Genomic DNA, 14,595 nt, shown 5'->3' on the forward strand with positions numbered 1-14,595 from the left:
AGAAGTCTTCTCGGCCGCTGATTTGCAAACATAAGGTACTTACTCTTCTTTGACAAAGAAATGGCTCTCATCTGAGAATATGACCTTCCACTTTTCAACAGTACCCTTTGTCCACTGGAGCCTCTTTTTCTGCACAGCCTTCGTCAACAGTTTCTTTTTTCTTTTTGTTCTGTGGGCAGTCCGCCATGCTTCTAATAATCTTCCAAGGACTGTCATGTCAGAAACATTAATCCCACTAGCTGCCAAGTCTCTATTTGATCTGGAACCAACAGTCTTAGATTTAATTTGATTTTCTTAACTAGTAAACGATCTTGAGTAAGTATACTTTTCCTTTTTCGCTCACATTTTCCTTTTCTGTCAGGAGAAAAGGTATTTGTCTCCATAAATCTCTTTAAAATCGCATTAACAGTACCCACACCAACACTACACTCAGTGGGAATTTGTCTTTGAGTCATGGATGTGTGCTGAGAAAGAGTACATATTTTTTAACGCTTTCTTAGAGATTTATCAATTTTATAGCTGCACAAAATGAATAAAACCCTACGAATGCCGACATTTTTACACCATTAAACACAATACTATTACGCACAATACTATTAATAAATATTGTAGAGACAGTTAAAGCAAGTAGGCACTTAACTAAAATAGTGAACTAAAACTAAAACCAAAATTATTGTGAACTGAAACAAAAGCCAAGTAAAAACTTGACGAAAATTCTTTGAATATATATTTTCTGATCCCTGCTTGTGTTATTCGACGAAATAATTTCTTTATGTGATTAGATCCCTTTAATTTAACTAGATGGGTCTAATCGCCAGATCACTACCGACCTACGATACCTGTCAACCACTGGAGCACAAATCCAGCTTTAATTATGTATAAGAGCCGAGATCCATTTTTAACTAAATCGATAGAGTAACTGATAGTGTAAACTATTTTTCACCTAAAATTCAACAGGAAAATACCCAAGCGTATGAAATACATGTTTAAATTTTCATATTTTTAATATTTTGTGCAATGAGATATAATTGGAATAGTATCCATGTTTTTTCAGCCTTCTCGCTAAGACTGAATAATTAGAAGATAACACCCTGGAGACTCAAATTATATTTAAGGGAACCTCCTTCATATACACACGTCAACATAAATCTAAATGCATTAAATTTATTTTCGTTTTAATTATGGTACATAGAATAATCTGTTTTCTATTTTGTGTTAATTTTCTCGAACAGGATTTGACGGCGCCATTGAGAAGCGCATGGGCCCAGTGTTTATTTCGGAGCCACCTAGTCACGTGGACTTCCTCAATACAACCGGAGCGTCAGTGAATTGTCTGGGTTACGGAAACCCTTCCCCAAGGGTCTCATGGCGGTTACGAGATGGAAGCCTTGCCGAAAACGTGCCGGGTTTAAGACAAACCTTGCCGAATGGGACATTAGTCTTGTGGCCTTTCCGACCAGAACACTATCGCCAGGATGTGCACGCGGATGTTTATCGATGCGAAGCTACCAACGTTGTTGGAACTATTCTCAGTAGGGACGTCCACATTAGAGGAGGTAATTACCTTTTATTGCTCTTAAAATTTACGTATTTAATATTCTGTTTAATAGTTTTTTTTAAAACACGATTTTGAACTTTTGACAAGATAATGTGCTTCATCCTTAACAAAAGTTTGAGATCAATTACTCGGATATGGGCATATTCGAGTAATTGAATATTTCTCATAATCTGCAATAAAATTGGGTATTAAACATATTTTCAGTATAAAATACTATCTATTCTACCCATGACCTTGCACATAGGTTCAAGAAGAAAAGAAAAAAATAATATTTAGAATTAACATTGTTGTACTATTAGTTTGTCAATATCTTATCAGCTAATAACAAAAAATCTAACGATGAAATATGGAAAAAATATCCTGTACTTATTTACCATAAACTCGAAGCGAAGTTAAGCAGAATTTATCAGAGAAAGAGAGAGAGAAAGAACAAAAAACCCACTAACATATCTAAATTTTGTACAATTATAGCTCACTGAGTTAACCCGTCTCAGACTAAGGCTTTGGTATTAATTTCTCTCCGTCATAAACATAAAATCGAATTTGAACACATCTGGTAGTGGTTAAAAGTAAATAAATAAATATATGTATGTATGTATGTATAAGAATTTAGGTAATTCTTTAATATATGCCGCTTCCATCCTAGACAGACTTAAGTCTCCTGAGAGAAGGCGAACAGTAATATTTATTATTAAGAATAATAATAAAGAATATAAATATATGACCTGTATTCTGGATGCAACTTTTTTTTAATTGCATAGAATGATACAAAGCATTGTTATCGTAGTACGATACTTTGTATTAAGGTTTTCTGCAATGGTAACAGAATTTTAAGTAAATATGAATTCTTTATTGAAACCATGTTCCAATAATGATATAAAATACTGTTACATGAGAATATTCTACAATAATTTTATATGAATTAAAGAAATATTAATGAAATGAATCTATTTCATTAACTGTCAGCTGACCGCTTGTTTTCATGGAAAGCAAATGAAAAACACAAAAGCTAAAATAAGAACCAAACTTGGTAAATTTTAGCTTTAGTAAAAGCCGTGAAATAAATTGTCCTTTTTGGTGCCTAATAGTAAGTAAACTACTCCAAACGAATTCAAAGTTTTAAAATCACATTATCTACTTTAAGAATCTATCTCGAAATTTTGCTTTAGCCTTTAAATCTTTTCTGTGCTATACACAGTTTGTTAGTATTACATTCTGGCATCAAACATTCAGAAGGAAATACGAATCTGGACGCATGCCAAGAAGCTCTTTTCACTTTGTGGTAGTTCTTTCCTTCGCTATTTCGTACTTCAGCATGTTTTAGTCAAAATGCTGGAAAGAAACATTACATTGTTGGTTGGAAACATGCCAGACACTATTCAGAAGTAAAGAAAATAAGATGAAGGAGAAGGGAATGGTTGGGGAAGAAGAGGAGGGGGAAAGGGGGAGTAAATGTCTTCTAAGTGTTTCCAAGAACTATTAACTACCACAAACCTTAAACAAGAATCACCCTTAAAACTACTCAAATAATTTCCTTCGCTTCGTTGCTTGGGCTGTCTGTTTCTTAAGTTTTTCCCATTTTCGTGACATGCACAATATTTTACCTCAGCACCATACTGACATAACATAAAATACAAAAAGAGAAAAAAAAAACGCATTAAAAGCAATGCACAGAAATGTTATAAACGTATATGGGGAATGTTCTAATCATTTTAGAGCTGTTTTCTAGATGTCACATCTACAGGAAACGAGTAAAATATTCCTTAGTTGAGATTTTGCCAATTCGGTTTTCCACTTTGCCTTAATTTGAAAATAGGTTTGGAAAACGAGACGAATTTTTTTCCCCCTTTTATTATATTTAACCATATAAGTTACTTGAACAAGATGGATTAAATGCAATTGCATGCACTTAAAATAGCTGTGGACAATGGAATGAAACGCATTTAAAAAAGGAAAAGAAAAACGTTTCGCATAATGAAAATAATTTGTTTCCCTTAAACATGAAGACTTATAAAATATTCTAGACATTGAATAGATCGTAAGGAAGCTCGCTGAACAAAGAAAAAAAACCAAGGTTTTTCAGGTTGTCCACTGAAATATGTCTCTAAATGCAGTAACTCTTACAACACACACACACACACACACACACATATAAATACATACGCTTCCGTAAAAAAAAAAGAACAGAAGTAAAATTCAACTGTACGAAATAATAACAATAATGAATTAATATGAATAAATATAAACCAAATAGTTTAAAATCAATAATGTTATGTTCAAAGAGCATGCATGCATCTAGTGCCAGAGAGTACAAAATACAAACTTATGTGTAAACATAACTGATTGCAATCCAAGGTGATACCCCAATCAAGAATGAGGTGAATTTTCTAGGTTTTTCCTAGTGAGTCCAAATCATCCACCTCAGACAGATAGATGTTGAAGGTGAAAATTTGATTTCTCATTCACCAAAGCAAACTAATTCCGCTTCTTAACTATAACAGTGTTTCTTAACTATTTAATAAAGTGAACAAACCGAATTGTATTAAAAGCTTTCATTAGCGATATTTTTAGTGTTTGAAGTTGTCTCTTCTTCTGAATGCAGGTTACCTTCCTTGCTCAGACAGGTTGAGTCAAATGAATGACACTTAAAATAGCTTTAGCTTCTATGGAACTCATAAGTTTCATGAGTCAAATTCATTAGTTCTTTCTTAACTTAAACATTCTTGGGAATGTCTTGACCCAGCATGAAATAAAAGACATGCTTTGCTTCCAGCAATGGATTAGTCTTCTCCAGAAAGAACAACATCAAACAATAAATCGATCAAACATCGAAATTTATTTTAATATATATCAAATTTTAGGGATATTCTCTACTCTTACGTCTTTATATGGTACAGAATTGTAAATATTGCCGATTATGCAAGGGTTTCATGTTTATCTTTTATCGAATTTTTCAGTCTCAAAAAACTGCATTTTGTGCCTTTGCAAATGAAAAAAGTTGAAACAGTTGAAATGAATGAATGAAAAACGTTCAAAAAATAGAAAATTTAAAGTTGAAATATGTGAAATGAACCAACCAGAAAAGTTATTACACTTTGTAAACAATGTGAATAGATAAATAAATGAAGCAAAGAATTAAATGAGTAAAATGCACAGGATAATAAATAAAACGTGAATTTGCTGTTGAAGAGATCTATATAGGAAATTAAAAATTAGTACAACATCAGCTATGAATGCTTTATTAACTCTCCTAAGTATATGAAACTATTTATATTTCTGTTCTTTATGCATATAAAAACTGAAAATTTAACCGAACATTCGGCTACGGACTTCCTTCGAGAATACTTAAACAAAAATATAACAGTTTACTCCTAACATCTTTAGACTGCCCTACACTAAGAAAGAAACAAATATCAGTCAATTAATGCATTAAAATATCTGCTTAGAATGCATCCGGTTCTTTTTTTCTCCTTCTCCTCCTCCTCTCCTCCAACATCGCTACCATCTTCCATCAATCTTCCCAGTGCAGTCTGATGTAGGACGTTTACCAAAAGACACATTTGCAGTTTTTTTTTATTCTTCTTACATCAGCAAAAGAGTACAAAGCTTCTCCGCATTACTTTGGTCTGTATGAGACGGGCTATTGCATTCTGACTATTTCTCGTTATGCATTTAGCAGTTTTTGCATTTTGCTAACCGACTGGCTTTTAGTTTTTTTTAAAAAAAAAAAAAAAAACTCATCATTCTCATGAACGTCAGGCCAAACTTCTATTCTCATTTGCCATAACAAAGCACACTAGAGTTGGAAAGTTTCCATCACCAGAGCTTTTAGTGAAGAAAAAATGACAAACCGAGAGAGAGAGAGAGGAAGAGAGAGAGAGAGAGAGAGAGAGAGAGAAAGAGAGGAAAGCGCGTCTTGCACAACTACTGTAGCAAGCTATTAAAAAAAGAAAAAGAGAAAGAAAATAAATGGCAAATAGCTTCGACTTTATCATCGCATCTGACTGATGATAATGAACAAATGAATCAACGATATCATGCGAATATAGCTTTGCTATTCCTTATTCCAGTTGGTTTGTTCTTCCTTTCACATTTTTTTGTAAAACACAGTTATAATCAGCATATAAGACAATAACTCTTTATATATCCTGTTTTTTACTAAACAAGTCAACGCGAATTATGATGGGTGCAGAATTATTATAGTAATTCATGCCAGCTTGTTACTATATCATTATAGCAACAAGCTGTAGTATTACTATAGTATCATTATAGTGATACTTTTAACTACTTTTTATGCCCCTGTTTTGGGCGAGCAGGAAGGCGGACATTTCAATTGTATCTCCTATTTTCATTAGATGATATAAAAGCCGCAAAATACGTGTTGATCTGCAAATGCATTTAAAAAAAAGGTTCATTATAGACCATAATATATGGAAATACTTTATATAACAAAAAAAAACTTCTTATCACATTATTAGAAACACAATTGTTTAGGAAAGTATAATTACTGTGACTGCTACCATTATCGATGCCTGGTAATATTCTATTTGCTGACATAATATCTCTTGGTGAGTTTGCATGAACAGCTTCGAATTTGTGTGTTCCCCTTTCGCTAATGACTGTAAGTGATTTGGTCACCCTAGCAACGGCTGTAGTGTATTACGTCACAATTTCGTTTTCCTGCTCTGGGCACCTATTACTGTATTCTTCGTGGCTTGAAATTAATCCAGTAATCCGCATGCAGCAAAGCCTTGTTAAATGAAAATATTAGCCATCATTATTACATGCTGATTGGAATAAACTCGTGTTGAAATTTTTGGCCGTGTTAATCACGCTGCAGGCATGTTGACAATTCTACTTTTGTACCACGTTTCGCGTTCAACTGGAGCAGAAATACGAAATTAAATGAATATGTTAAAACAGCATAAAATACTAGGCTGAAGTTGCAACTAACAAAGTGGTTGATATATTGATGGTTTCAACTCTATTTTCAGTATATAACATGCATTTGTAAATTAAAATTCTGATATCAGCTTTATACAAACTATCAAACTTGATGATTATTGTAGTATATAAACGATAAAAAGACATTATATAATAATTGTTTTAAAATTTAACGATTTAAACTTGGTATAATAAATACAAATGCTATAACACAATATTTTTTTTCTCTTATTTTAACACAGAGTTCATAAGAAAAATGTAGAACCCACTGTTCATAGTGCAAAACTGGAAAAGCAGATGCTAACTCCATCCAGTTTACACTTAAGAAAGATGGCTAAACAGATACTTCCAGTTATCATCACACTCGGTAAAATTATATGGCAAAAGTCAGAACATATATTCTCTTTAATAATATTAAAGAGAATATATGTTCTGACTTTTAGCACTGACTGATTATAATCAGTCAATGCACAAAAAAGGTGCTGGGAAAAACAAACAATTAAACCAATAAACTAAGAGAAATCGTGCTATTGCATTTACGACAAAAATGAAATGTTAATATTATAACTGATATAAGAAGGCAGAAGGAAGATGAGTGCTTAGGCGCTCCAATATTAAATCCATTAAAGCTCAACATTTCTGATATTAAAACGAAATAACAAAAGAAATTAGATGAAGCTTCTCCTATTCTTTCAAAAAATGGAGTAGATGCATTAAGATTTTTGTCATAGCTCCCATTTTTCATATTGCCTTTTTTTTTTACTTATTCAAAAATATAATAATTTAGCAACTGTTATTTAGGTCTGATATTAAAAAGTCTGAATAATATTATAATAAAGTGATTATATTAATTTTTAGTGTATAATATTTAAAAGATAGGGAATATTCTGTGAAAAACAGAACACATGAATGCTAATAGAAATAATAAAGAAAAGCGTAATGAGGAATTAGTGAGAATGGGCATCTAATTCAGAAACATGAAAATTCAGTTTATTGCGGTTAGAATATTTCGTATTTTTATGAATTTATAAAAAAAAGGAACTCGAGTCTATCGTAGTATAAACTAAAGCAGTCAACAACGAAATGTACATCGTCTCAGCCATTGAAAAAATGAGCTAAAAATAAAACTTTCTTTGTAGTAACTTGTTTTACTGTTTCTTAATTTTTAAATAGCACCAAAAATGCTACACAAGCAAGAGGTAGGCGGCTAGCATTGTATTCCTGTAGCTTCCTACAAGTTTCTATTTATTATTATTTTTTAGATAAACAGCCATTCGGTAATGTCGTTTTCCAAAACTGTCGAAGGAAACGAAAATCTCTTCCCATTCCTTGACGAAACCTTCGGAACGTGACTGGAGCTAAGAAATCGCGCAGCATTTTCTTGTTTCAGATTACTCACTAAAGTAACTCGGAGGTGGGAAAAAAAAGTTTTTTTTTTCACTCTTCTCCATACGTAGTGATCGATTTGCTAGTGTCTTGAGCCGCTGCTGTCGGGTTCTAGATGTTCAGTTCAGCAATCGACGGCCAACAAATCTGGCCCTCTCTTAACACTGCTTTGGTTACTGAGTGGGCTTATTTGTCGGCCGTCCTTATTTACTTGTCTTTCTAGCTGATGAGGAGCCGCGGGGAGTACCTACTCTAGGGCAGAGTCAGTCAAAGAAGCCTTACGCGACACCACACCAACAAATTGATGACCCGCACTAGTCATGCATGCCGAAGCGGGTGTAACCCAGCCCAGCTGCGCACTCGTACAGATGCGGTATTTTCTAGGCCGCTCGGATTTCTTTGCCTTTTCTGAAGGAGCTAAGAAATATTGGCTTGTTTTCGGGAGGGGGGGGAAGAGGAGGAGGAGAATGAGGAGAATGAGGAAGAGTGGGGGAAGGGATGCATTAAGTTGGTTTCGTTGAGAGATATACATCAACAGTGAATCGGTTTGTCTGCAAGATGTTTAATCACCTCCTACTACGAAATGAGTGTTTAGAAGCAATCTATTTCTTCAACCGTATCAACTCATATGATGCAGTGCGGGATATTTTCGACAGTCAACGCTGTGACGAAAATCACTGTTGGGCGCAAATAATTTTCGTTTCGTTTACAAACTCTCCTGCTGCTTAAGGATGAATCTACAGAAATGTAAGACTTTTTTTTTTGAAAGATGACTTCTCCAGACGACAGCCTCATTCTATGCTAATACGTCTAATTTAAATATGGAAGATGGAACGTGGGCAACTTTGCTCTGCTTCTTCTTCTTCTTCGCCCTCTTATATGGAGTACTTTAATGCGAGTGAGTTGAAATGGGCCTTAGAGAAAGTTGGCTCAAAACCAAGCATTATCTGTAGCATTACTCTGATATACACAAGCACTCCGCAATAAATGGATTCTGACATATTACTTTGCATCACGTTTTTACATTTTGGCTATTCAAAATGAAGAAAAAAAAGAAATGAATATATCACTTCAGTGCTTTTTACGTAACTAAAAAAAAAAAAAAGATAAATATAAATCATACGAGAATAGTTTGTTTTAAAAACTAAACACATCTTTGAGTTTCAAACAACTTTTCAAAGCTTCGATCAATCCTAAGAAGTTAGCAAGCAAAAACTGTTAATTAGTAGTTAATTTTTTAAATAAAAATTATTTGGATCACTTCCAAATCGCGTGCTACAAAAAAGAAACAAAAATACTTTTTTTTTTATCTTTTTTTCCCTTAATATTCATTTACGTATTAACGTGTCACTTCACTAATTAGTTCACTGTTTAAACTTAAAATATTTAAATGAACAAAAATATTATGCAATTAAAAATGAATTGAACTACTTGAGACAAAAGAAGAATTTTTGTAGTGTTCAAGAAGACAATAACTAAATAAAGGATCTCATAATTTACATCACTTCTTTTTAGCACCACTGTTTCAACAAAAACGGTCAAGTAGAAAAATCAAATCTTTCCATTAATTTCTATCCTCCAAAATTCTTCCTTCATGAGTAATGTACTAGTTCAGGTTTCTTTTTTCTTGATCTTCTCTTACTTGGTCGATCAACATTTCCAATGGTTCTCCTCTTGGTCTCTTCCCTACAAATTTTATTTCATACATTCTTCTTGGTATTCTTTATTTCATAAATTCTTCTTCTTAGTATTCTTTATTTCTTTCATTCTTTCTTTGATTAATAAAAGTTGATTTTGCCCATTTTGACTTTTGCAGCAGAAACATGGATACTAACAAAAAAGATATGAATAGAATATAAGCAACGGAAGTGAAAGTAAGGATAATGTTGGTAGAAATAAAGAAAGATAGAATAAAAATGTGAATATTAAAAATAGTTTAGGACTAAAAGTGCTGAAGAAATGCTTATGAACTCTCTTGAATTTATATCACTGTGGTCCAAGCATCTGACAACCAACAATTACTATTATTATCTTAACTTAACATGGAATACATATACTTAATTTTCATTATCACTAACTTTCGTTTATATACTTTTTACCTCGTTTCCGCATTCTGAACTGTTCACATTTAAAAGCAAATCGCCATAAAAGAAAGTTTGCATGTGATTTCATTTTGAACCAAATTTTTGATACTTATTCGGACCACGACAAAGAACAGAACTGAAAAAACAAAACGGGGTCAAAATTCTGTATTAATTAAATCGTTAATATGATATGTACTAAGTTAAGGGGATAATAAATCCCGTATTATTTTACAGCCGGGTACGAAACTATGAGATCGAAATCTAAGAGTTTCATGCCGAAGAACTATCGGCGAGTCCAATCGTAAGTCATCACTTGGGTAGTACAACACTATGGCAACTCGTGTCAAAGGTGGAGCAAGTTCCGTCACTATCCTTAATATTTTCTCATAATGTAAAACGCAGCTCCTAGGAGATGTATTACTGTTTTACATTATGAGGAAAGGTCACTACCCAGACCGGTTTCGACCTTTATTGAGGTCTCATTAGTGAGTAGGTAGACCTGGAATATCTTGATATTCTTGATATTCCAGGTTTTAAACCTTGATTTCACCTTGCAACGTAAGGTGAAATACTACTGTACGTCAGCGAATACAAAAGTAATGAAACTCTCTCTCTCTCTCTCTATCTCTCTCCTCTTTTCTTCCTCCTACACCTCCTCTAGAAATAAATACGTTAGTCAATTACAAGGTTATATTTAGCAGAACATAAAATCTCACTTTTCTATTAAGGTTATGACTTTGTGCTATTTAATTTCAGAGGACTATTCTTAAACAATACACGAAGAGGGAACCTCAGCTACTGATATAAGTTTTTTTGGTATTGGAATAGAATTACCTATTATAGAGAAGTAAAATCCAGCATGTGTTGGAAGAAAACAGTATAAAATCTTGTCTACATAAAAGTAAATAGAGTTGATTGTTACTAATTAAAGAAAACAAATACATTATACAATTTCTTTGTAACATTCATTCCACGTAATTCCATAAAATTTAAATACGATTACATTTTAAAGCATTAAGACATTGAATGGTATAGTGTCCATGTATTCAGTTAAAGGTTTATAAAAGTCTTTTTTTTTATCTTTCTTGAAATTTTACCTTGCCTGAATGGCAGAACTACATTTCGTTTTTACTTGACAGGTTTCAGACAATATGAAAACTTTGTTCATCTGACGAATGATACGTCTACAGGAAAACTTTAAGGATCACTATTTTCTGTTCATTCTAATTAATCGTAATACTATTATTCATACACTAAAACATATGAAAAATTTGTTTTCATGTGTGTGTGTGTGTGTGTGTGTGTGATCTGCTTATTATACTTGCTCTCTAACCACACGCTGCTGTGAGTTTTCCAACCCACCATGGACATTAACGTCTGCGATTGTGTTCGGTAGTATATGAATGTCATCGTCCAGTAAGGAGGCCACCACTCTACTTATCGGAGACCTGAAGTGACTTGAAAAAGTTCCATATTAGTCTCCAAAATATACAAATTTCGTGTCTAAATTGCATGTTTTCGCCTGACGGTTTGCGAGATAAATGAAATGTGATGTGATGTGGTCCCAAAATAGCGCTTTTTTACTATAATTCCCAGTCATTTTATCTCCTCTCTTTCTCTCTCTTCCTTCTTTAACAGATTCCCTCCCTGTAATCGAATCTATAGAATTTATAATCATTCTATCCTCTGTAAAATTGTAAAATCTGTCACTTTACAACGAGTTATTTGTTTCAGCTGATCTACCTACAATCAGCCTATTCAAATCCTCCTCAGGAACAATATCGATTTTTCACCTCAATAGCTCTTCACGACTTTGTATGTCTTTGCCATCTTCATGATAAAGTGTAAGTTAAACATGGACACTGGTAATCACCTTCTTTTCTGGAACAGTTTTATCGTTCTCACGAGTAAATTGCTAATATCCATAAGACAGTTTCTTACCCAACTCAACAAACTATAATCCTGTCCCATCTCTCTTGATTTTCATACGAACTTTCATTTGGCAATCTGTCAAAGGGTCTTGTTAAATCTAGATATATCAATGCATCCAAGCACATCTCTCATTCTGTTGCAATATGTCAGTCACTAAAGCACAACCTCCATAACAAACTCATGACAAACTTCATGGAGACTCTTGAATCTATCAACCCAATTCTGGAAGCTATCGCTCTAATTTCAACACTTTAAATTTAAAACTCACATTTAAAAAGCAAGTTTTTTTTGAATGGATAGCTGAATTCTAAAATGTCGAACATGTTTACTGAAATATGACATATGTGAAAATCAATACTCAGTTTATGGTGCTAGTTAAGTGTGTTTCTTTTCAGTGGTGAAACAATACTATGAGGTGCAAGTCTATGATGAATATGTGATTCGCGGAAATACGGCTGTGCTCACGTGCCACATTCCCAGTTTCGTGAAAGACTACGTCACTGTGACATCCTGGATAAGAGATGATGTTGTTACTATTTCATCTACAGTGCAAGAAGGTAAGAAGTTTTAAGTATCCTTTATTTCACTTTCAGGCTACAAAAGAATAAAGAAGAGAAAATTATTGGACAATGGTAGTTTTTTTTTTCAATTTCATAATATTTTATATAAAGCTAAGACAAAGTATCTGATTTCTCTCATCTTCATTTAGTTAAAGATTTACTACGGAATATCATTTTTATACTGTTAACAATTTCCAAAATTTAGAGCTGAAACATGTGAGAGAATTTATTTCTTTATATATATATATATATATATATATATAAAGAAATAAATTTATATTAAAAAATTAAATCTATGAAAACATGTTCTTTGGTTATCAACCATTATAGTCAATCTCAACAATTTTTTCTATTTTGACTCTCGAATCAATTTACATGATTTTCTATGCAAAATATGATATCACAGTTGTTTACTGGCAGCCTGAAGTAAATATTATTATTCTTATTATTATTATTAATTTTAAAAATACATTTAAAAAGTCGGGATTCCAGTGAATAGTTTCTGGCTTATCAAATTCTTGGCTTAGCCAAGGTACTGACTAAACACTTTTTAATATTTCGAAGGTAGTATTGCTATAAAAACTATTATTTGGGTTATGCAGTGTTGTGTTGTGTTGTGTTGTGGAACACCAGCCAATTAAAGGAATACATTAATTAAAACAACACAACCATCGTAGCGAGAACTGCATAATAATAAATTTTTTTCATATAATAATAATATTATCATTAAATGAAATGATTATTATAGAATTACATTATTTAATATGATTTAATATTACTATAACAAAATACTTCTGAGTTTTCCACGAATATCTGTTCACCCCTCCTTCTCCCCATACCTCGCCAGATGATCAGAAATGCCAAACACTTGCTCGCGGGAGGGGGGGGGGATAATAAGACATTGCTTTCCTTAGATACTCTTCTCATTTAGTGGCACGATCCACAAAGAAAGAACACCGACGAAAAGCTTTAGATTCACTTTTATCGATTCTCAATCTCTCCTGCCCTCCCTTTTCCCAGTTTCCTCCTTAAAATGTTCCCAGTCAACAGAGGAACTGTGGAATACGAAGTCATGAAGCATTTACTTTAAAGGTAAGCTTTTATCTTTATATATATATATATATATATATATATATATATATATATATATATATATATATATATATATATATAATATTACCATATTTTAAATGAATAACATTTTTTAAAAAAATTTTCGCATGCTAGCTCACTATGTGAAACTAGTTGTCACAAATACTACGAAAGAATTAATAAATGCATTGTTTACTTTATCCCTTGAATGTAATAAATATATTTATTTTTCTATTCAAATATCGGAAGGAAATGATAAATTATTTCTTTACTTCTGTTCAATTTTCTGTCACTCTTTTCTAATTTTACAGGAAAAACTATATTGTAAAATAATTTTGCCATTGTAATTCACTCATCCCGTCTTAAAAACGAGAATGAGAGAAATTATGTTATGATAATTTAGATTGCATTTGTTAAAAAAATTAAAAATAAAACATGTGTGTGTGTGTGTGTGTGTGTGTGTGTGTGTGTGTGTGTGTGTGTGTGTGTGTGTGTAAAAGAGAGAGAGAATTATAAAATTTCAGATAAGAAAATTTAAAGACTAAAGTAAAAAAAGAGTGCACCATCCTGGCTTGGTTGTTTAGTGTATCGTCAAGACGACTAAGGCTTTCCCGTCTGCTTTTAGAACAGAAAAAATCCGAGTTACCGAGATACCGGCTAACTTAGCTATGTTTAAGAAGGGGCTCGAAAAATTCTCTCTTTTGAGTAGGTGGAGTCCGACCTTATGGACCTCTCTTTATTTGCCACAAAGGTGTCAAATAATAACAAATAGATCATGTCGTTTTGATATCCGTGATATAACTACTATCACAACAACTTATTATTTGTTACTTAACTTAATGCCAACATAAACCAGCTCTGCTTTCTTTTGTGCTTTCCAAAGCACGTTACATAACAATTTCTACTCTTATCATAATGGTCACTTTTTTTAAAAAAAAATAAAGCCGTTCATATTCTATTTAGAAAACACGCCTTCTTTTTTCATTGCTAGTTTTAAGAAAAGACTGCGAAATTAAATATGAAAGATTTATTAATAAAA

The 14,595-nt window shown here is 32.7% G+C and overlaps 1 protein-coding gene across 1 annotated transcript in view; it reads left to right on the forward strand.

The window, feature by feature from the left end:
* LOC150093940 (cell adhesion molecule Dscam1-like) overlaps window positions 1-12,481 on the forward strand; it is a 38,793-nt gene extending 26,312 nt beyond the window's left edge. The window contains exons 2-3 of the mRNA XM_090413164.1: window positions 1,233-1,556; window positions 12,300-12,481. Of these exons, the coding sequence (XP_090269290.1) occupies window positions 1,233-1,556; window positions 12,300-12,475 (500 nt within the window). The 3' untranslated portion in view covers window positions 12,476-12,481. The remainder of the gene's footprint in view (window positions 1-1,232; window positions 1,557-12,299) is intronic.
* The last annotated feature ends 2,114 nt before the right edge of the window (window positions 12,482-14,595 follow it).

Source organism: Typopeltis vanoorti, chromosome 23 (genome assembly GCF_054136105.1).
Source record: "Typopeltis vanoorti isolate ZY-2024b chromosome 23, IOZ_Tvanoo_1.0, whole genome shotgun sequence".
NCBI classification, from domain to species: Eukaryota; Metazoa; Arthropoda; class Arachnida; order Uropygi; family Thelyphonidae; genus Typopeltis; species Typopeltis vanoorti.